The sequence below is a fragment of the Myiozetetes cayanensis genome, unplaced genomic scaffold (genome assembly GCF_022539395.1).
Source record: "Myiozetetes cayanensis isolate MyiCay16 unplaced genomic scaffold, myiCay2020 scf2-11, whole genome shotgun sequence".
Classification (NCBI taxonomy): domain Eukaryota; kingdom Metazoa; phylum Chordata; class Aves; order Passeriformes; family Tyrannidae; genus Myiozetetes; species Myiozetetes cayanensis.
In genome coordinates, this window is record NW_026087411.1 from 9,015,590 (window position 1) to 9,039,923 (window position 24,334).

Consider the following 24,334-nt stretch of genomic DNA (forward strand, 5'->3'; position numbering starts at 1 on the left):
TCTTTTTCAAGTTTCATGTTTTAATCAGGGACAGACCTGGCTTGTATTTTCAGGAACTTACCACTGCAAGTTTTGGTTGCCTGACAGCAGGAGTGTGTGTATCTGCTCAGTTCTACTTTGGGGCAGTGCTGATGTGGGGAAAAGGAAAGACACAGCCAGCTTTGGTTTTTTGTGAAGGTGCAGTGCTGGGATGCTGTGTTTTGATTAGAAAGCATAAAATCTGCTTTGCCCTCAGCTGAAAACTGAAAAAGCCTCAGAATGAAAACTGATGGAGGAAAACTTCAAAATCCAGATCTATCTTACTGTTTGCATGTGAGATAGTACTGAGCTTGTAGCCAGTAGTGTAATTTTGGGGGATGCTGGCAGTTCTGAAGGTTCACAGGCAAACTCAAGAAGTGTGGGTTGGACGAGTGGACAGTGAGGTGGATGGAGAGCTGGCTGAGGGGCAGATCCCAGCAGGCTGTGCTCAGTGTCACAGAGTCCAGTTTGGGGCCTGTCAGTAGTGGTGTGCCCCAGGGTTCTATACTGGGCCCAGCATTGTTTAAATTGTTCTTTGATGACATGGATGAGGGGGTTGATGCCTCCTCAGCAAGTTCACTGATGACACCAGGCTGGGAGGAGGGGCTGATGCCCCAGAGGGCTGTGCTGCCCTTCAGAAGGACCTCGCAGCTTGCAGGGATGGGTGGAGAAGAACTGTGTGAAATGCAGCAAAGGCAAATGCAGGGTCCTGCACCTGGGGAGGAACAACCCCGGGCTGAGGGTGACCTGCTGGAAAGCAGCTCTGTAGAGGAGAATCTAGGGATCCTGGTGGACAAGAAGCTGTCCATGAGCCAGCAGTGTGTCCTGGGGGCCAAGAAGGCTCCTTGGGGAGCATTAGGAAGAACATTGCCAGGAGGTCGACAGAGGTGATCCTGCCCCTCTGCTCAGCCCTGGTGAGGCACATCTAAAATGCTGTGCCCAGTTCTGGGCTCTTCAGTACAAGAGAGACAGGGAGCTCCTGGAACAGGAGGGCAAGGAGGATGACTGGGGGACTGGAGCATCTCTCTTAGGAAGAAAGGCTGAGAGAGCTGGGGCTGTTCAGCCTTGAGAAGAGACAACTGAGAGGGGACCTCGTGAACGTGTATAAATATCTAACAGGGGGGGTGGCAAGAGAATGGAGCCAGGCTGTGCTCAGTGGTGCCACCCACTAGAACGTGAGGCAGTGGCAGAAACTGATGCCCAGGAAGTTCTACCTGAACATGAGGAAGAACTTGTCCACTGTGTGAGTGACCGCTGACGGGAACGGATTCCCCAGAGAGATTGTGGAATCTTCCCTCGCTGGGCGTATTCCAGAATCATCTGGAGGCAATCCTGTGCCATGTGCTCTAAGATAACCTTGCCTGAGCAGGGAGCTGGGACCAGATGACCCACCATGGTCCCTTCCAACCTGACCTGTTCTGGGATTCTGTGACTGCAAAGTTACGTCTGGCAAACAAAGTGAAAGGGTTGAAAACGTTCATTGTGCTTCAAACAATAGGCTTATACTAAAAGGGATTTTTTTTTTCCTGTGAATTTTCATAGACAAAGTGCTGGTTGATAGCTCAGGAGGTGTGGTGTGATGCAGGATTTCTTAATGTTGTGAAACAACAGGATCAAGTGGGCTAATAGACTCCTTGCTGGTGGTGTGGATTCTCCTCTTGCCTTCCTTAAAGCCCTGTTTTGTGGTCCTGTCAGACTTTCACCAGGATTATAATGGACCAAGGCTGAAAAAAACCCAGCCTGTAACAAAGCTGAGCTAGAATGTTTTGTCAGAAGTCAAAATGTGCCTTACTTGTATCGGAGGGCTGAACAGCTGATTTTGGCAGTTGCCACCAGATTGGTGCTTCCTGTTTACAGAACTCTCCGAGTCTCTGCAGAGCCCTGGGAATCCTTCCAGCTTGGGAATGCCTGGCTTAAACTGTGAGTGCTGCTTAAACAGCAGGTGATGAGCAAACTTGTGTCAGATGTGCTTCTCTCATCCTTTCTCAAAGCTGGGTAATAGAGAGAAATTAAATGTAGATTTTTTTGTAAAGCGAATGGGCTCCGTATCTTTTAAGTCAAAGAGCACGAAAGGCTTGGTTCTCAGTTGAAGAATGGTGTTCTGTAAACACAAATACCTTCCAAACAGAAGAACAGAGGGTTTGGTTACTGATCACTCCTTTCAAATGCAGCCAAGTTTGTGGAATGTAGACTTAGAGTAAATGTTTGTGTCATCTCACTGGCGGGAAATCTGGGCTTTTAACAATGGCAGAGTTACCAGTTGTACTTAGAAGCTTCTTATAAGGTGTTAGAAAATAACGAGCTGAAAGAAATAATTGGAACCTGATATTTGTTCTCTCCTTAGTGGAAATATGCTTCTCTATTCCTGTATTTTTAAGTTGGGCTTCAGTTGACAAACGAGCAAAGTCTGCAGAAAGGTAATAGCAGAAGGATAACGCTGACACTTTCTTTTTAGAAATTTAGTGTCAAATTCCTCTCTTCTGGGCAGGAACTTGGACAGTTAGGAATCACAGAATTTTCAGAGTTTCCTGATTATTAGTTATGCTTGTTGGGGAGGAAAAAGCCTCATACTTTAGCAGTTACAAAACTGCCAGTGACTGGCGTTGCACAGTGTTATTGTTAATTTATATTTTGGTGCTGCATCACTCTAAGCCTCATAGGTTTTGTGGTTTTGTAACAGAGGAAGCAAGTTTTGGAAGGGTTATTATGCTTCCCCATGACACAGAGGACAAGATTGAGAAGAGAATGAAGTGATCCTGAAGTTTCATATAACCTGTTTTATTTCTTAAGTTTGTATTTGATGGTAGACAGAATCTACTGTCTTCATTAACTGTACAGTCTTCATTAACTGTACAATAAAATCATCTGGAAACTTAACCTGGTGATATTATACAAGGGTTTGTCTTGGTCCTGCCTGTGCTTCTTCATGTCAGGAGCACTGGGGTTGTATTGGTCAGTGGTACCCTCTGTTATTTAATTTAGTTAATTATTCAACCCTGTAAAGTTTTAGAGTGCAGGTGCTTTCCCTTGCAGCTTCTTTAAAAACTCTAAATAGATGTTTTAGCTTACTGTGAAATAAAAAGACCTCTGCTTTCACACAGCTTGTGCTTAAACATTTAGCAAATAATGGTGCATGAAATTAAAAGCAGGCTTCGTTTAGTGCTTCTTATATTCCTCTAATGTTTATTTCAGTTGTTAACCTTGGAGTCCAGTGGGATAGAAAGCAGAAGCAGAGTGCCAAAACAGCTCCGCTTTCAGCACGTTTGGTACACAAAGCCTAAAAATGTAGGTGATCTATAGGTTGTTGTCCTGATAAAGCCCAAATTTCCCTCACGCTGCAACACGAGGAGGTTTAGAACTGCTTGGCTGCTAAAACTGGGGGATGCTGAAGCACTTAATTTGGTTACACCACCCCCCCAGTCAGTGTTGAGACCAAAGTCTTAAGCCTTTGAAAAGCTAATGTAAACAACGAAGCTGGTAATGGTTTCTCTGCTGTGGAAGAGTATGAAGAGTAAAAACATCTGATGAGCAGCTGGTTCATCCCTCAGCTGGCTAAGTGTAAATAAAACACTTCTCTTACAGCTTGGTGTGGAATCTGTGCTAGAGTGGATCAGTGCAGCAGCTACAAATGGGGAGAAAAGGCACAGGCTCTGAAGGGAACCACTCACATGGATCACCTGCTCTGGAGGAAGCAACGGGAGGGAGGTTTAGTGGGGAAGAGATGTCACAGAAAAAGTGTTTTTTCGCTTGTAGCTGTAGTTCCTCCAGAGCAAGGGTGAATGTTGAACCCATTATTTGCCTTAACACTCCTAAAATCTGTAAGTTCTATCCCTGGTCAGCAGCTGAACCTGGGCCGTGGTGTTCAGTTCTGGGTTGCTCCTGCAGAACTCGATGGGATCAGTGAATGTGGAGCTGATCTGAAGATGGTTTGCTTCTTTTAATTTAAGAGACCATCACTGCATATTAATGAAGTACAAAATATAGAAACAAAAACTTTTGAATGCTTTCTGCGTGTCAGGTGGCAATAACAGAATAGTTGAGCTTTGAGGGAGGGAAGTGTGTTGCGTAAAATACAATTTTGTGACTGGGGGAGGTGAGGATTAAACCCAAACTAGTGAAATATGGATTTTATTTGTTTTTTCCTACTCCTTTTCTCTGGTGTGGCCAGTCAGTGCTAGCATTATTGGTTAATGCTGCAGCTGAAGTTTTACTTTGGATTTTTCGTGCCACATTCCTCAGTGGTATTGCAGTGTAACTGGGAAAGGAACAGTGGCTTTCATGAGAGTTAAAAGGGTATTAAAAGCCCCAGGTTTTTGTAGTGTTGCCATTAGCGAGCTATTAGATCAAAGATTTGTCTAGCAATTCTATTTTATTGCTGTGGAAAACAATATTTTTGGCTAGTAGGCATATTTTGATTTTTATTTTGCTAAATTTTTAATTTGTACAGCAAGATTTATCATTCTGAAGAGTACAGGGAGAGCAAAAATGGTGTAGAATTGTGGGAGCCAGATCACTTTTTCCTTCTAATGAGAAACCATTCTTCCTTTATAATACACATGGCAGTATTTCAGTTGCACCTTTTCCTCTAGAAATACTAGTTAAATATGATGTATATGAAAAAATGTCATTACCTATATTGTTATTTTTTACAGATGTCTGCACTATTATTTCTTTTTCTTGATGGGTTCACTGTAGCAAAATGAGTTTTAGACCTAAATTAATGAAATATGTTCTTAACCTTTGAATTCACAGTGTTTTGAGAACACTCAGATTAATTCCTATGTGCAGTGGAGAGATTCTGTGTAGAAATGAAGCGTAATACTGCTTTTGTATTGTTATTTTTACAGATTTAATGATGGATGCATAGCATTCAGCTGTCTGGAATTTTGCTTACCATAGACCTAATATACACTGTATTGATGTGTTAACATTACACTCTTTAGCATAATTGTAATCCTCAGTAATAATTCTGCATATCCAGAAAGACCTTCGTTTAAAAAAAAAGTTAATATATTTGAATCCCTCTTTTAACATTTTTGAAAAATGGCTTTAATTGGAAAATAAAATACTTTCTCTCTTTTAAAGAATGTGCTGTTCAGTGTGTATTTAATTTGGCTTAGAGGCTGAGTTTTAAGAGAGGAGAAACAGTCTGAATTTACTATAGTGTAGAATACTGTAATATTATTACTGTAGTCAAGTGGATTTTACTGACACTCTTCTGAGGTTGATTCCTCACAACTTGACCAGTGAATTGGAGACAGCGCACACTATTGTTGCTTATTTTTCAGACTTTTTCCACCTTTCCAGAATAATGCTCATTCTGCAGGTGATGATAAAGTGGTGTAGAAGACCCAAAGGGCAGCACTGTCTGTAGGAGAGAGAATGCATCCCATCAACCTTGCTTTGTTTGCATAACTTTAAACTCTTAAGACATCTGCTTCAATATTCCATTCAAGTGACCCACTACAAGTCACTTTAAACCCATTTTACCCATCTCTGTCTCACCCCAGTACTACTGGTAAGGTCAATTCTTAAGGAGTTAGTGCAGCATGACCTGGTTTCACGTGTCATAACCAACATTTGCCCTTCCCCCAAGGGCCCAACTCGTGTCATTCCAAAAGAAGTCGGTGTCTTACTCATCTGGTGTGTTTTATGAGTGCTGAAGTTAAAACTTTTGTCCCACTGTTAACATGTGCAGTGGTATTAAATTAATCCTCTTCTGGAGTTTTCTAGTTGAAAATAACAGTAAGGTGACAATGCACTTCTGAATTAATACAGCCAATTTTTCTAGCTTTTGAGTGTTTAGCGTGGATTTCAAAGCCTTTGACATTTTTGGACCGATAATAAAACTTCCATGGTGCTTAATCATTGAAGGAACTCTTGGTTCCGAAAAAAACCATGTACATATTTAGGGCAATACAGTTCCCACCATGTTCAGTGTCAATAAATAAATGCTATTTATGCTGATAGAACTGGAGTTGTCATGACAAGAGTTGTGCATGTAGAGGTAGAGCTCGAAGCTCCAGTTTTAAATTATTTATTTAAATCCTCTTTTAAAATAAGCTTCACAAAACACATACTTTGAGTGATTTTTTTTTTTTTGTTTTTGTTTTTTTAACTTCTGTGTTTCACTGAAGGTGAATGTTTTGTTCTGGCACCGAAATCCCTGTAAAAATGAAAGAATTCTGATGAAAATGTAGTGCTACGTGTTTTCCTGCAGACTTTCTGAATGGAAAGAAATATACTGCCAAGTCTCCTCTTAAGGCTTAAAAAAAGCATGTGCAACTTATTCAGATTAGTGAAAATCTGTGATGATGCCACATAGCTGACAAAAATACTGGGAAAATATGAGATTGGCTTATTTACAAGCTTTTCTTTCATTTGTTCTATTCAGAAGGTAGGAGAAAGAAAACCCTTAAAAAAAAAACAGCAGTGGTTAACGAAATGCAAGCACCTCTAGTGACACCAAGTCTGTAATCAGCAGTTGCTGTCTGGTTTTGTGTGCCTTCATTCAGTTTTAGTGTTTTACTGTGGCCTTAAATATATACTGTCTGCTGTGTTTGCTGGCTGTGTTCTGTTGAAGTAGAATGGTTTTAACCATTCTCACTTAAGAGATGATTAATATTTTTCACTACAACCTTGAAAGCTTCTTTCTCAGCCCTTGAAAGAGGAGTGGAAACTGCTTATTGAAAACCAAACTGAGCCTTTTTCTTTCTCTTTGCAGTGACTTTTCACCGCAGCAGGGCTTAGAGCTGAATTATTTGTGTAGTGGAGTGTAAGATTAGGCCTGCAGACCAAGTTCGGGTTAAGATACTATCTTTGAAGTACCTGAGTTTCTGAAGGAAAGATTAAAGAATGCATGTCCCCTATGAATAAAACCACTTTTACTGTTTGGTTGGTTTTGGTGTTCATTGGCTTGCAGAAATCATGTTATACCAGCCAGCGCTTGGTTCGTGCAGTGAAAGTATAAGAGATATAATTAGCACCTTGGAAAGCGCGGAGCGAAAGGTTTTGATTTGGGTGGTCACAAACCCTTTGCAAGTTCCCAGACCTCACCTTTCTGTTTTAACCAGACATATTATCCTGTTTTGTTGTCTGTTCTCCCTTGGATTCTTGGTTCACAGGGGTTTGCTCACAGTGCTGAATGAGTAATACAGGAGGTGTAACTGGTACCTAAGTAATAGTTCTTGTACAAAGCATGTGCTGCTTTAAAGATAATATCTGTTTGTATTAGATCAAATAGGGCCTTACTTGTAATTTTATTATTTATTTATTGTTTTCCTGAAGTGTGGGCTTCTGTTGTAATGACCACCTTGTATCACTTTTGAATGTGGCTGCTCTCATGTTGAGAGAAAGCGAGATAAAGATTTAGCTTTCCTTGTGGCAAAGCTTGAAGTTGGTTTTTATTGGGCCGTTTTGTTGTTGTTATTTGCACTGAAGGAGTAATTTTAATCATACAAACAGCTGTGGGCGACCTAAAGGAGTCTGAGGAGAAGATCTGCTCTAAAGTTCTTGTGGCCAGCAAATTGCAGTGTCTGTGCATTAGGCATGGCAAACTAATTTATTTAAAAGAAAGTGGTCAAAAGGGATTATATGAAATGCCTGTTGCAGTTGTATGCTCAGTTTCAAATCACAGTGTCCTGCAAATGTGAGACAAAGATCTCAGTGGGCTTAAGTGCAAGAACTTGATTAACTTTGTCGCTCAAGACATTTCAAATTGCACGTAAATTACGCCATTGTTTCCACGTTCAAAACTATAGGAGCCTTATTTCGAATTACAAACCAGAGAAAGAATACTTGATTCAGCTAACTTTAAAAACTTTCCAGCTTCTGATAGATGTTTTGTATTGTATGCCTTAAATTAACAACAGAAAAGCCACTCTAAAAAGTAGGATATGTTTTGGCTTTCTGCTAATATTCATAAAACAGGAAGGAAGACACTCTATAGCAGTTTGGTGGTGTCTCTGTACAAAGGGCTTTAAATTGGGGGGAAATGACTGTAAAAATGACCCAGATTTGCTTGATTTTTTCCACATGTGGCCATCTTTATATTAATTATAGTACATAAAGAACTAAATATTGAGCTATTTTTTTTCAACTTGACACTCCATTTTTCACTGTTACTTCTTCCTTGATCTGCGGAAAAAAAATGGGTTTGTGCTCGCAAATGTAATTTCCAATGTGTTTGTTTTATTCCTTGTAGCTCTTTTACCTTTTTTATTTTTTTATTTTTTTTTAGTGGTAGATTAGCAGATTACAATTTAAAAATTACTCATTAAGAAACAAATAATTCTCCCCGTGGATTTTGCCCAGGTTCCCCTTTTCTAGCCAATGAAGATGGTGTGCTCGGAGGGGTGATAGTCCTTCGGTCTTGCAGGTGTTCAGCAGAGCCTGAATCTTCCCAGGAAAAGCCAACTTTACTAGGTAAGAAATCCTTCTTCATCTTTCCCCGACCTAGGTGCTAACTCAAAGTGAAAGGTGAAGTAGAAACTACCTGTGCATGTTCACCAGCTGTTTGAAAGCCACAGAGAAAACAAAAAAAGGATTGAATTTGAAATGGTAACAATCTAGACAGCGAAATAAGCAACAAGCAGCGCTAATCTTACTAAAACTGTGGAAAAGAGTGTTCTTTCTGAGTTGTTATCCCTAAGCAAAGTTGTGATTCAGAGGGTTCTGCAGGATCCTTCTAAAGCCATGGCATAGAAATAAGAGTTGCTTGTGGCAAGGTGGGATATGTTCCCCATAGGAAAAATTGCATTTTTAGCTGGGGGGGTTTAGAGGCTAAAAGCGCTTTCTTAAAAGTTCCCTGTTCCTCATTTTGCAGCACAAAATGCGAAAACTTGGAGGATACACTTGAAATTGGGAAGTTGTTTTATGGTTAAAAATCCTTTGTAATGCCCAGAAAAACCTGCTCTGATAAGTCACAGTTACAATTTGCATTTGCACCCACCAGGAGCTCGTGTTTGCTGCTCATATTGGGATCAGCAGGAAAACTCTTCTTTACCTCCACCCAGTACCTGGCTGGTTAAAAAGGGCTTTAGAACCCTTTCAGCCCTGTTTCTGTCCTGGAAATACAACCCTCGACTCTCCCAGTGCTTTGAAGCAGAACAAGTGTATTGTAGAAAACTGCCATGTGGTTTGTCTGGGAGAAACAGCTGAAAAACCCCAAAGGCTGCACACAACGAGCAGAGCTGAGTAGAAATACAACCCAGAGGCAGTAAAACCTCTTTAAGGGAAGGAATTTGGGACTGAATTACTTCAGGGTGACACTTGTGCCATCTCCTTTCCTGTGGTGCTCCTCAGATGTGGGCATGTGTGTCTGGTCATGCTGTTGGGTCACATCGACCTGCCTAATATGGACTTGTGTTCTGTAACCAGAATTTCAGTGTTTTTCCTTTGTATAATACTCTGCTTTATTATTATTTGCCCATCTGTGACATCAATCTAGTGGAAAAGCATCCTGCAACATAAATTCTGTCCTTAAAAAGGAGTTGAGAAAATGAAAATACAAGTTTAAGTCAGAACAAAGAAGATCAGCTTAACCTTCAGTTTCTTACATTTGGAAGTGAGGGAAGTTTTTCTGTTCATTTAATGTTCATCATTCATGCAAGGGAACATGTTCTATTAATGGAGGTTTGGCATTTTTTCCTCAGAAATTAATAAAGAAAATCCCCATATGTGGTACATCATAAGTAAAGACTATTTATCCATTGATTCTTCATTTTATTTCCACTGAAATAAGATTCAGATAAACTGTAGCACAGTATTTTTTTCTGTACCACAGACACTTCCTGAGTTAATGCACGATTAAACATATGTAGTATTTGTGTTGCTTGTACTGAAAAGAAGTCGGTCAATACTAAAAAAACTTAGTGTATAGAATAAGGAAATCTCATGTCTTTGTTACAGGGATCATATATTTTATTTCTTTTTTTTAATATTGAAACGAACTGCAAGGAAGTGATTTATTAAATGGTTGAAAATATACTTACCTGAAGACATTTCACATGTAATTTATGATTTTCATTGTAATTCCACTGCTTGTAACAGCTAACAATAACCATGGCTTATTCTAGTACAGGCTACCTTTGGTAGATAATAGAGAAGGAGAATATTATTAAAATTGTATAATACCATATCTAGAGGTATTGAAGCTTCTCAAAACTGAATGATAAAATTAAATTTGTCTCCAAAAAATGAATGCTTTCACTGGCAGTTGACCTTTCAGGGTGTTTGAGGGCGAGGTTGGCCCCGTTGACGTTGCACTAAATATGCTCCCCTGTCTGAAGGCTTTTGCCTAACCTTTGGTGATACCAGCCCTGAATCTTTTAGGGGTGGGGAGCAAAGCTCAGACCTCAGTGAAGTTCATTTTTCTTTTATGATGGTATCTACATATCTGTCAGAATCTGCAGGTCTGAGCTTTGATCTCCTGCTGGGGGTTAATTGCTATGCAGGGGAAGTGGTTCAAAGCAGGAGTGTGCTCAGCACGCTGGGACCTTCACCAGCCATCTTCAAGGAATATGAGCAGTAGAAAGGAGTAAGAGTTTTAAACCCATCTAATGATGCTTTTTTGCTGTGGCTCCCAAAAGAAATATGTGGAAATGTCTCCTGTAATCCAGAGGAAGAATTTATATTTCAGGGCGTTTTTTTAAACCTTCTACAGAATTCTAGGTAATGCCCTGAATTCTGATCAACTGTTCTTTCCTTTTTTCCCCCTTCCAAATTATGTACTTAATGAACACAGAGAAAAATGACCAAGAACACAGTGTGGTAATTTATAAAGCTCCACTGACTGAGAGCTGAATGTGTGAATAATGTGCTTTTACTCTGAATTTGTGTTGCAGCAGAGTAGGAGTCTGTGTGTGTAAAAAGATACCTGTGTATGTGTCAGGGAATTAAAGATCACTGGAATGGGCTGTTAAATAATTGATAAATCAGGCCACTTTCAGACTTCTGGGCAACACCTCACTGCATTAACAGGCATTAACAACACATGTGAGCAGTGATTAGTTTTCTTAATCATTGTCACTGTTAATTTATATCCTAAATTAGCTGTGAGTGCAGTACCACAGACTTGAGGCTGTATAGCTGGTGCTGGGGATCCACGTGATCGGATCTGAGAGTGCTTGGGTAGGGAAGACAAAATCCAAAATGATCTTGTTTCTTCTCCATCTTTCTTTTTCCTCTCTTACCCTTGGTGCTCCTTACACTCTCCACAAAGGAAGGGGGTGGTTGCATGTGCTGCTGTTGTTGTAATTCAGGATGCTTTTGGATCCAGGTCTTGCTCTAATTTTGCCAGGAATCTTTCTTACTTGCTGTGCAGTGTTACTCTGCTTCCCTCACACACCTCTCCTGCTTTCTCTGCAGGATAATTTGGCTTTCACCAGATGTCTTTCCTGCCTGCTTTATATTTTCAGTTCCCATATTGCAGGCTTGACTACTTCTGCGTGTTTTCCTGTATCTTACTTGTGCAGCTAAACCACAAATCTCCATTTACCCACTGGTAGTTACATAATATGTATATATTTATGCTGGTTTGGTGTGCTTTTGTCTGGGTTCAAGGCAAGCAAGTGAAAATTGTATCAGCTTTTACTTTATGTTTGGAACAGGCACCTGCTTCAGAAATTAGTCCTATGTTTTACCTGCAGTTTCTCATCTTGGAGGCTCCAGATCATTGAAGTAACCTTCTCATTCTGGGTATTAGTTCTGCAGTGTGTGACTGCAAATAGTGCAGGAAAATCTGGTTTGTTTGATAGCTGGTTCTTATGAGACTGAATTATTCTGGTAAGTAGTTTTTGTTCTTCAAGTTGGCTTTTGGTCCTTTCCTGGGAGACACTTCAAGCTGTATTTTTGTTCCTCAAGATTCCAGTCTTGTTAAATTGCATCTTATATTTCAAACCAAGGCTTCTTTTTTGGTGACTTCTTGCATTTTCCTTTATAGTGGAATTTCTGTGGAGCCATACAACAGAGAGCATGTGTGTAGGATATATGTCTGCACAGGATGGCAAAGCTAAGGTAAGCCACGAGGAACAGATTTAAATACGGTAGAAAGAGTGCAGAAACTAAGGAGAACCTGAATTAATAATAATGAAATCTATAAGAAATTTTTATCTTCAACAGAGTGGAAAAAGTAATGGGTGCATAAGCAGTTAAATGTATCAATTGATTGGGCATTTCTAATCCCTTTTTTTTTTTAATTGCAGCAGTTAACAACCCTATGCTAACAGATGTTTTATTCAGGATAAGGTGTCACAAACACATGTCCATTCCCTCTGCTGACAGTAATTGTATTTGAATAACTTTATCCAGCTTGATTCAGTTTTACTGGCTCTTTAGGGTGGGACTGTATTTTTCCGTGGGCATGTCTTCCTTCAGATAAAGCCATTGCACCATCCCATCAAGGAAGTTATAAAACAGACTTCAAGCAATTCCCAGAATAGCCTCTATGACAAATAATTTGGGTATCAGCATCCACGTTTTCAGCTTCTTGGGGCCTGATAATTTGTTTTTAATGAAGGAAGTAATATGTTAAATTTGAATTTAGCAGTGGAAACTGGGAAATTCCTGAACATCAAGATCAAGGATAGGGATTAAATCAGTGGATAAGCCATCTATTCTTGGAAATGGAGCATTGAAGGGAGAAAAAAGGTACTGCAATGGAGCAAGTAGAGCATTTGGGAGAGGTGTTTGGACAATGAGAATGAACATGGAGGGAGCTGCAAGCAAAGATAGAATCATAATTTCTGTAGATATTCATACATGTGCAGCCATAATCATTCCAGACTGAGAATGAACAGTTCAGAACTAGTTAGAGGAAGGGGGAATGAGCTGGAAGAAGTATCTACTGAAGAAGAAAGTTTAGTCATCAGCCATGGAGGGGGAGAGGACTACAAACCCCAAGTCCTTCTCTCTCTCTCTCTCTCTCTCTCATTTTTCTTTTTTTTTCCTATTTTCTGTATTTAATTTGAGAGATAAATACACAGGAGTATGCAGGCAAGGTAATCAAAGAATGTAGAAAAAAAGGAAATCTACATTAGGTATTTTAAACAACAGAAAATGGTGTTTCAAAGATGCTGTTTGAAGCACTGGAAGTGGATGAGTTCATCCTCCTGGACTACAATGTGTAGGAAAAAAAAGATAAGAATGCCCCATAAAGGCAAAGATAACAAGCAGCTGGTGAAGGAAGGGCTGGTAGAGGTGTTAGTGAAGTCTTTGCTTTCATAATTTTATGTACAATTCTTTCCAGATAACTATCCATGGAAAAGAGTGTGATTTTTACTTCTATTCTTAAAGTTTATTTCAGATTTATTTCAAAACAAGCCCGAACTGAAGCCTAAAGTTCAGATTGAACTGAGAGAAACTAAAGCAAGCTCAGGGGCAGATGTTCTAGTGTTGGCTAGTTTGTTTTAAAATCACAGTCTTGTGTTTGCAGTTAAAGAAGAACTGTGAGCTGTGAAATGTTCCCAGTGTGCACACCTGCCTCTGGCTTACGCTGTGAGGCTCAAAATGTTGGTTTTTTATTGCCTGGTAGTGTCTGTCTAATTAATAACTAAATGCTAAATCTGAAATGTGTCTGGTAATGAGCACTAGCACGACAGTGCCATGCCCAGCGATGTTTCCCTTCTCGCAGTTGCAACATTTGACATCTGGTGTGCATTGTTTTCATACTGCTGGTAAATTCTCCAGCTGGTAATCCTGATTGTGCTGACAGACACAGCTGCTCTTCTTGGTTCACTTTTAAATTATGTTTTTGACCTTCATTGAAGAGTTAATCCTCCTCCCTTTCTTCCTCCTTTGAGTCTGTGGCCACAAATGCTTTCCAGAGAAAAACCACAAACGCTTTTGCTGCTGACTTCTATTGATCAAAAAAAAAAAGTCTTCTGTCATAAAAGCTGGAATTTTGTTCTGCTACAACCAGGACTAAGTTATAGATGGAAAACCAGGCTTGAAATAGAACACAATGTATTGCAAGTGAAAAAAAAAACCAAACCTCTCTTCTTTAATAGAGTAACTGTTTTGGGACAGTTAATTTTGAGTGCTTGCCATGAAAGAATAATGGGATAAGAATCCATAAAAGTATAAAATATCACGTGTTTATGAGGCCCATAACAAAAAGATCAGGCAGCAACTTGTAAGGAAACATTCGCTTTCCTGTTTTTCTAGGGTGGTAAAGAACTTCAGGTTTTATTTCTTTCATCAGTCTAGGACTTGAGTTTTATTCTTAAATTGAGGGGTTGTCACAGGGGCTGATTTTGGACTGGTTTAATTTAATGCACGTGAAAACAAAAGCAAGACTTTCAGAAAGTGAGAAGGCTTTTTAGTGTCTACTGCTATCAATTAGACTAATACTAGAATTCTAATTATTTAAAGGGGTCCATACTAAGGACAAAAGTATCCTACTTTCTAGTGTGGTTCTTTGGGTATGGGAGGTTAATGTAATTCATAATAGAACCCAGCAAATGGGGGTTCTGAACCCCAGGTGAAGACTGTGGAGGTGGAGGATGCCTTTCTCACCAAGACAAATACTTATGGGTTGGATAGCAGCTCACCTGCAGACACTGGTGTGCTCAAGATGTGGAGACACCCCTCGAGCAATTAACTCTCAGCAACTCCTCAAAAGGGCAGAGGGAAGGGAAAGTGGGATGGGAGGCTTGAAGTGGTCTGTACGTCCTGACCTGCTGGTGCTTCTGGATTTTCACACTGTGAGCTCTCCAAGTACTGATTTGGAAGTGCCCTTGCAACAGGGGCTTGTTTCCTCCCAGTTTGGGGAAGACTGGGTTCTGCAGCTGGGCACTCACCTCCAGCCCAGGCAGCCTGAATGATAACTCACCAGCATCAACTTCCACTTTCTGGAAAGGTGTCCAGTCTATTTTTTTGGAAAGCCTGGAAAAGTCACCATTTCCTGTTGGATTAAAATGCTTGGGTTGAATGTTACTTTAAAAGTCCCGTGCAAACTTGCCAGATGAACTAAGTTCACATCTTTCAGCTGACACAGTCACCTCTGGTCACATGGCCTGTTTTTTTTTCTTGATGCTGGAAGTATTTCAGCTCCTCCACCACTGATAACTCTGGCAGTGTCATCTTTGTCACCTGCACAGTGGATGTCCCATTGGCTTCTCTCAGATTTTTGTGCCCTTGAGCCCTTACATCACTGCCACAAGCAGCTGATCAAGGCATGCCCTTGCTGGCTCAGCTGGATTCTTTTGTTCTGGTCATCCCTCTCGGCACAACCAGCTTCATAATTGCTTGGTGCCAGGGTTTGTCACTTATTGGTTGTGGAAGGACACAAGCTTTTCATTTGAACACCTTTGACTCTTTTCTGTACCTTCTGGGAACTAACCTACATCACCTACTGCTTTTTTTCTTCTTGTTGTTGTGCTGTTGACTCAGGAATTACTTTATCTGAATTTAAGAGCTTTGACAAGCATTTAGCTCTTTTACGTTTCCAGCCCAAACGTTCTTCTCTTTCTGAGATGCTGGTTAGTCTTCAGAATAACCATCCAGATGTTTGGGCTTTTTTTGTGGATCCATAATAGATCCATTAGCTGATCACAGCATCAGCTAAGGTGGTCATCCTGTTACCAGAGCTCTGACCTCTTGACAGATCCTCTGGCAGTGTTCAGTTCATCAGTTCCTGTTTTCCTGTACTGATGAGGCTGCTTTGGAGCTCTGCCCGGACTGCCATGAGTGATGGGCAACATTTGAGGTCTTAACACTTGATGTAGCCACTTGTCAGAGCAGTTTCAGTGCCAGTTTGCACCAAGGGCTTGGAGACCTTCTGCCATGCAATTTGGGATGGGGAGAAAGAATTCCTTGAAATCGCCACAATGTGATTTTAGATGTAAATAGGGAACGGGAAGGCAGGAGTATTAGTGGGTAGGTTACACAAGTTAATTGACTCTTCTCAGTGGCACAGTCTTCATGTCTTATTGTTCCTTCTCTGCTGCCCAGTGGGGGATGCTGCAAAGGAAAATAAGTCCTTCAATCTCAAATAACAGTGCAATGTATGCCTGCAATGTGAGTTCTCCTTCATCTCTTGGAAGTTCTGGCCCTGGGCAGGCAGCCTTTTTTTTGGATTTAATGCTGTGTATCTGTGCATAATCCAGCAGGAGCCCTTTCATCCCAGGCAGGGTGTGCAGATTATTTGTTTGCTCGAGTCCTGCAGTATTCTGTGTGCAGAAGGTCTAAGTGACCAGGATACTTCTTTTTTTCTGGGTCTCACAAGTGTCTTGCCATGGTGATTGAGAGTAGTTGGTAGTGGGTGATGTTTTTGCTAGAAAATAGGCACTTCCTCAGTATTTGAACTCAGAGTGCTTTTTTTCCAGTAAGGGATCCAATCTCAATACCAACCAAGTGCAGTTTTGGTCATGTATTATGTGTAGGTATTTGAAATAATTTGTCAACTCACTGTATTTCTTAGTATATGTAACTTTGCTCTGTGATCTCTGCATAAATGTTGCAGGCTTTTGCAATTACTTCAAACATTGCAACACTTTAGAGATATCCTTGTAGTTCAGCCTCGTAGGTTTTAGTTTTCCTACCAGCTAGATGAGTTAGACAGCGAAGTGCTGAAAATCTAGTTGCAATATTGAACGTAATCCAATCCTGTTGCCAGTTTAAATCTCTCCCTGGCAGATGCACAGTTCTTACAACATGAATTGCTAAACTTTGTGTTATGGCAGGTTTTAATAATGCAAAGCTACATGTGCCATGCTTTCCATTTTCTAATGAAGCAAATTCAAGTTGCTTTGCAAGACGTGGTGTAACAGCAGTGGGGAGTGTTGCATTTTGCTGTGCTTGAGAACATCCGTCAGCAGCAAATGCTGTCCACACCACATGTTGTGGTTGCAATATGCAAACAGAAACTTTTATCTTTGACACTTCATTTCATTTTCCAGTATGAGGAGACGTGGTGGACAGGGAGACCATTCCCAGTTCATTTTTCCTATGGAGATGTCAGATGTTGTCACCTGATTTATTCACCTTTCCTGATGCTGTAAAATTTAGCACAAGTCCTTCCCTCTGTGTTTGAGGTGACCCACGTGACAAACACTGGTTTCAGGATGAGCTTCTGTATTTTGCTTTGTGACTGAAATGTCTGTGAAAGCCCTTTGTCAGGAGAAGAGCAGTTATCCAGCGCTCACTGGGTGAAGAAACACATCTTGGAAGAATCCTAATTCTAATTTGAAAGTGAGTGGAAAAATTTACTGAGCCTGTTTGGTGAACTGAAATACGAAGTCAAATAATTCAGTCATTCATTTTGGACTACAGAGACAGTCTTTTAACTTCATGAGACAGGAAAAGTATATGTCACTGTTGTACCTAATTTTCCTTAATCTGCACTCTTGTCTGGAGACTGGGGAATCAGTCAGAAATTTTTGTTTGAAAAGAACCCTGTGCATACAGTGGGGCATCCAGTTCTCTCAGAAAAATAAGGTTTTTCTGTTTGTTGGAAATAACCTTTCAGTGCTAAAATGTTTGGCTCGTAGACCTTTGTGGAAATTCTGGGCTCTGAGATGATAAGTTCAGTTTCTTTGGATTGAGTTCTTGCATAAAGCCAGTAGTTCTAGAAGTGTCCTTGTATCTGGCTGACCATGTTTTAGAACAGAGCAGGGGAGTTTGGATTGTATATCCAGCCATGCAAATATAAATGCAATAACCTGACTTGGCACCTGCAGTTCAGGATGGTACAAATCACATTTGAAGAGACATGGCAGTATTTGAGAAACGCCTCTACAAAACCCTGGCACGCTGAGCTGAATGGATGATGGGTTGGTTTGTGGCTTTAGACTGTCTTAATACATGTATAAGTGATTTAGTTGGATTTATAAATAGTTTATAGTAATATACTTAACCCACAGAATGAGTCTGAGCTTGGAAAACCAATAAATTCCTAAGCAACCTGTATGTAGAATCAGTATTTTCAGTGCCTGACAGCCAGAAACACCCCATCAGTTTGTCTTTCTCAGGACAATATTCTGGAGCCTCTCTTTTTATTTTTTTCCCCTTTATTACTTTATTGAGATGTCACCAAAGGAGTTGCACGTGGGATATTGAGACAGCAGCAGTTTCCAGTGTTTTGCAGGGCACCTTCTCCTGTCACACTGCAGGTGTACACACAAACCACGTGTTGGAGGAGAGCTTTTCAGGAGGCAGAGCAGCAGAGCTGCTGCCAAAATGGGCTGTCACTGCTTAGAAAATGAACTGAGAATGCATGGCCAGATGGTTCTCATGGTGGAAGAGTGCACCCAGCTAGAAAGCTCCAGATTTCTAAAGAATATAAGGGTTTGGTGATACTCCTTTTTTCTAAGGAACAGAGTTGTAGAAAGCAGTTTCCTAAAGGATATGATGTCCTTGGTCTTTCATTATTTCAGTAGTGTAATGAATGGAAAAAGTTTGTTTTATAAATTATTCTGTCTAAAGCACATCCTGAGCATGTAATAAGAGAGCTTAAACACATGAAATACTCCCTAGATTTGCTTCAGAACTGAATGTGCTGCCATCTGGTAGTTGTACTCTGTCCTCTTGGCAGTGTTTGATTGACTTCAGCTTTCTCATGCAGCTCTGTCTGTCTTTTGGCTTGAATTTTATATTCATTTCGCATTGTATTTATGCTTTTAATGAAAGAAAACTGCCCAAAGTTGTTGTGACAAGCTAATATTTTATATGAATAAAAGGAGGAGATTAGATCTTTAAAAAAAAAAATCTTTTTGATATTAGTTTGTCTCAAGGTTGTTTCAGAATCCTTGTATATGAGACATGAAGTAAGTCTTGGCACAACTTGTAATATTTCTTTATTTGTTAAAAAAAAAAAGAGACATACAAAAACTATGTAACTTGAAAAGTAGATCAAATGTTCATGATGAAAAGATGCAAACATGTAGCAGTTAACATTTATTCCAGGGCAGAAAGACCTCTTAGTTTTGGACTTGAAGGGTCATGGGAACTTTGCAGTGTTGCATCAAAAGACACTGAGAGAGAGAGTAACATTGCAGGGTCTGCAGCACTTGGGTTTTGGGGTGGGTAACTCCATGATTTTGGTTTGGTTAAGAGGGAAAGAGCGAAGCACTGTGTGTTTGGAAGGCAAGTACACGGAGCAAAAACCGATGTCTGAAGGTTGGTGAGCTTGTCTGTGCTTTCTGGAGGGGTGGGAAGCAAAATCAGATGTTCTAGCCAGCATTTGCCTTTTTTTTGCTTCAGAACTGCGGGCACGAGGTTCCTCCTTTAAGCTGCAGCAAAAATCTGGGATGAAGGACTGGTGACCCAGCTGTTGGTACCTCAGCTCCTGCTGCCCCTCCCCAACCTCACTTTTCTCTGGCAAAGCTGATCAAATCAGAAGGTTCTTGGGGCAGTAAAACCTCTTTGTGGAGCTGAAGATATGGATGGCCCCGCCATTCCTACTCTGCCTTTCCTTGGCATGTGCTTTCCTCAAAGAGAGGCTTCCCTGAAGCTGAGTGGAGGATTAATTTAGGAAAACTGTTTATTATCCTTTTTTGGTGCTCCCAGGCACAATTTCTTCCAGGTGTGGGTCAGTTCAACTTGTAAAGCTGACAGACGAATCGAATTCAATTAAAACTTTTCCATTGTTGTTCTTTTTTGTTTGCTTTTTTATTTTTATGTTTTTAAAATCTAAACTTAATTGGCTATACAATCTGAACCCAATGTAAAATATGATGTTGGGATATAAAAATACAACAAACTGTACAAATAAGCTCTGTGGTTCATTTAAAAATATTAAGTGTTCTTTGATGTTCCTTTTTGTTTACTGAAGTTTGTTCTTATGGTTAAGAACAAGGGAGATATAATTGTAAGAATTCGCTCGGGAGTTTTCTGAAGTTGTCTTGACATGGCAGTGTTATCCTTTCAAATTACTTATTAAGTAACATATTTTAAACACTATCATCTTAGATCTGCCTCTTTTTTTGTTCTACATAAGGCAACCATGGGTGAAAGTAATAAAAAGTAGTCAGTGTAAACCAGCATCTGTATTCACTCCATTGCATAAAGTGTGCAAAGAAACAGGATGCAAGTGAAGGCTTTAAGAAAGGTTTTGTTAGATGTGGTTGGGTGTTTCTGTAAATGCAAGTGTACAGATGCTGGTGTAAGGTGGTTTGGTTGTTTGGTTTTTTTGTGTGTGTGTGAAACGTGTTTTTCCTTTTGTAGGAAATGAGGTTTTGCGTCAGAATTGTGTTTTGGGCAGCTGTTTAAGCAGAACTACTTGCTAATGCATTGATAGATAGTGACTACCTGCTTATCCCCTCTTATATGTTTTCCTTTCCTTGCTCAAAAACTTACTAGGATTAACTTACGGGTTTGCTTTAATTGCAGTATCTCACTGAAAAAACAGTGGCATTCAAATATTGCTGCTTTTATACTGTCATCCTATCCCACTTCTCATTTAGAAATATTCACAGACCTGGAAAAGTATCTTGGGTCTGTCAGTCATAAAAATAAACAATATCCTCCTTCCAGTTGATTTTCTTCTATTTTTTTTTTTTTCCCTTTAAATTAATGAAATAACATTTACAAAAAATTGTCAGTTAAGTTTTGGGGGAAAGTAACATTTTAAGAGAGTCTTCTTGTAGTGGTAAATCACAGTTGTAACTGAAACTGTTCTGAAAGTAGGAAGATGTTCATTTATCAAGCAGGAAGGCCAGAGATCAAAGTTTTAGCAGTAAAATAAAAACACTGAAATGTTTTTAATTAAATCTCACTGTGTAATTTAACTGAAAACAAGACCACCTAAGAGCAGACACCAGGATGCCCTTATCAAGAAAGGAATTAAAAGAAGCTGCCTCTGAGACACAAAGTGCCTCTTCCATGCAATGAACTGTGGCTACAGTCTTAAATCACTTTCTGCTCATTAGTAAGTTATTCTTACTGAATTTTTCCATCTGTACTTCTTGTCACAAGCCACTGCCTCATTGCAAAGTACCCATTTTGCAATATTTAAATCTTTTAAATGGGATAATGTAATTATCTGTTGGCAGAAACACAATTGTTTTTTGGGTTGATTCACTGCATGGTTGGTAACAGGAAGTATTTGGAGGTTTTTAGGAGGACAGGTAGGTATTCTGTGCTGAGGAGTCTCCTCTTTCCAACCTGATCATTGCAGTTGCTTTATGCTCTGACGTGTTAGTTCACCTCTGTTAGTTTTTTGTGGCCAAGGTTTCTGTAAGGTGTATTTCTGCACTAAACTCTTCTGAATCTCCCTAAGAAACAGGCTTATAAACCATGAAATGCCAGAATTACCCTTTTGTCTTCACTATAGATATTCCTTTCTACTTTCAGTGCACTGGGTCATCCAGTTTACCTCTTCCGTGCATCTGTCACGAGTCCTTGTCTTTGTGTGTTAAACGTTAACACAAACAGAATAGAAAAACAAACTCAGTTGTTTGCAGCTTTGTAGTTTGTCCTCGGACTTCAGTGATGGAACAGCTTAATTATTCAGTACTTATTGCTTTGCCCTGCATAATTTTGCCTCTTGTCAGTCATTAATACTCTCTTGACTTTCCCACAGACTCACATTTCAAGGCTTCCTCCCGGAGCTGTGGCAGGACAGTCCGTGGCAATAGAAGGAGGAGTTTGCAGGCTGGAGAGTCCCGAGAGCAGCTGATTCCTCACTTCGTTGCAAAGAATGTGAATGACTTTTTGTACAATAAGGGTTGTTTTTTGTTTTGGTTTTTTTTTTTTTGGTGTGTTTTAACAGATGTTGGAAATTCTGGTCTTGTTTTTATACTCCATATTGCAACCACGTGCACCGTAACTTGAGACAAGTGCTGCTGTAGTTTATGTTCTCACTCTGTGAATGGGGGTGTGTGCATGTTCATTTTTTTTTCCCCTAATGAAATAGGAACTCTCCCCAGTTGTGCAGAGATCATGTATGATCAACGATTGTGTTTTCGCTGGTTTATGTTTGAAAAATAAGCGAAAGGGTTTTTTTAAAAAAATAATTATTTAATTTCAAAAGATGGTCACAATTGTCATAGGTGTTCTAAAATTAAAAGTTACAGGCTCTTTGAAGTGGCTCTGTAATTATGCAAAAAAAATGATTATGATTTCTAAGTTTTTCAGTGGTTTAAGGAAATCCAGAGGTAGCTTAAAAATTAGTTGTTTTTTTTTTCCTCCCCAATAAGGAGGATTTTTTTTTTTTCTGTTCGAAGAAATGGTTTCAGTGAAACAAACTAGAGCAAAATCAAGGCTCAAATTGTTGTTGTTATTGGTTTTTTTTTCCTAATAGTCTTATAGGTCATATCTCTTGTTCCCAAACTAAGATGTTAATAGCTCCAAGCTGTATGTATTACAAAAAGCTATATGAAGATAATGTGTAACGCAGTCTTTATGTATAATGGAATATTACAGTGTAAATAAGAAAACAAAGTTTATGGACAGATTGGATATTATTCTTCGCTTCTGTTTTAAATCTATTTTTAAGAGAGGTACAGAAATGAACATATTCCTGGATGCGAAGTGCAATGTGTGTTCAGTGGCTGCTGGGAGGGCTGATACTGAGCTCTGGTGCTGGGAAAGCAACTTCCTCGAGTCCAGCCCACAGCATGGGTATTTATATAAACTGTGTGTAATATGTATGTACTGTGCATAAATTTACTGTAACTCTTTTGATACCTTCAGCAAAACTGCAGTTTTAAAACAATGTAATCCTTGTCTGCCTCTTAGAAGCATTGGCAGCTGAACTGGTGTTTGCCACGAGTCCTAAAAGTGAGTTCTGACGTACAGCCTTCCACTGAAGTCCTTTTTCCTTCACAGCACTGGCAGCAATAGAAGACTTTTGTAATTCATTCATTGTCCTGATAAGTATGCCAAAGAGAAATTAAAATAGTTCATCTTTTTCCCTGGTGGATATTTGATAAATCCGTTTTCAGAAATAGTGGATGAATAGATATTCCGACTGTATTCGCTTAACTGGGCATTGTACTTGCCTGTTTTGTAATGTTGTGCCTGCCTATAACAGACATACTTGACTGATGAAATGGTTTTATTGATTGTAGTACCAATCTTTCATGGAAAAGAATAAATTTTTTTTAATAGCCTGAGTTCATTTTCACTGTTATACTGCAGCATACATTGAGATACTGTCATCTCTGGGTGGTTGTTTAATTGTGACATCAGAGTTGTCCTATAGTTGAAGATATTTTGGTACAGTTCTGTAAATAATACAAAACAGGGGCTTTCCAGGTTGCAGGTGAAATGCATCTGTCTTGAAATAGTTTGTACTGAAATAACCAGACTGGATCCTCAGTGACACACTCGTGGCGTGCTGAAATGAAGAACTGTCCCACAGCACTTCAGAAATGTTGAGGCAAAGAATCTGTGCCATTAAAACTGCTCTGACAGGCAGCATTAAATGATTGTGTGGGCACTTGATTGTGTAGTGAGTGAAAAATTAAATGTTATGTTTGTAGATACCCCTGTTTGAAAGTGGCCTTGTTATTGGAGAAGCTAAAGGAACAGTGTTAGCCTGTTTTCCTGCTAAAAGTGCTATTGCATCCTGATGTCATAGAAACTTTGGTGTGAATTTACTTTTTCATGTAGTAAGTGTGACAGAATGGCTTATAAAATGTAAATGTGTAAATTGTTTCTTCCCCTGACTTGCTTGATATCTCTTCATGGAGGAGGTTTGGATTCCAGCATAGGAACTGTGTTTTGCTTTTGCTTGGCTTTTGCGACTATGTAATACTACAATCAGTGTGGGTTTCTTTTTTTTTTTTTTTTTTTTGGGGGGGGGGGAAGGTTGTGTTTGTATTTTTATTTTGGTTTGGGGGTTTTTGTTTCTTTGGGTTTTTTTGTTTGTTTGGGGATTTTTTGGTGAAAAAAGCCAGGCTACTTCAGGAAACTGCTTAGGAATTGATTGTTTGAAATCGAGCACTTTGCCTTTTTGTTGTCTGACTTTTCCTCCTGTTTAGGTAGAGGAAAACTGGAAAAAAAGACTTGTCTTATCTTGAGGATCACAGGCAAGGTGCAGAGCATAAGCCAGGTGCAGAGCTGACTTTCTACCCAAGGTACTTATGAGAAGGAAGCTGTCTTAGAACATGTAAATTTTGGTATCAGTTATCGTGAAAATGGGAGCAGACTTTCCTATCATTCACTCCTACTTAAGCCAGTGAGAGGTCTTAGACTACTTTAAGTATGGGTCTAATTCTACCTCTAGTTCTATTTTGATCTTAAAAGAGGCCTATGAAAAGTAAATGTTGGGGATGGACGCTGCAGTGACGTGGTCTGTAAACTCCTCTATGTGATGAGTAACCATTGCCACTGGCGTAAGCAGATACAGCCCAAGAGGAAATTACACACTTGA

The 24,334-nt window shown here is 39.7% G+C and overlaps 1 protein-coding gene across 4 annotated transcripts in view; it reads left to right on the forward strand.

The window, feature by feature from the left end:
* Positions 1-23,072, forward strand: part of TASP1 (taspase 1) — a 76,655-nt gene extending 53,583 nt beyond the window's left edge. For all 4 annotated transcript variants that reach the window (XM_050315307.1, XM_050315308.1, XM_050315305.1 and 1 more), the window contains 3 exons: positions 8,332-8,442; positions 11,960-12,033; positions 21,539-23,072. In XM_050315307.1, coding sequence (XP_050171264.1) covers positions 8,332-8,442; positions 11,960-12,033; positions 21,539-21,634 — 281 coding nt within the window. In that variant the 3' untranslated portion in view covers positions 21,635-23,072. The remainder of the gene's footprint in view (positions 1-8,331; positions 8,443-11,959; positions 12,034-21,538) is intronic.
* The last annotated feature ends 1,262 nt before the right edge of the window (positions 23,073-24,334 follow it).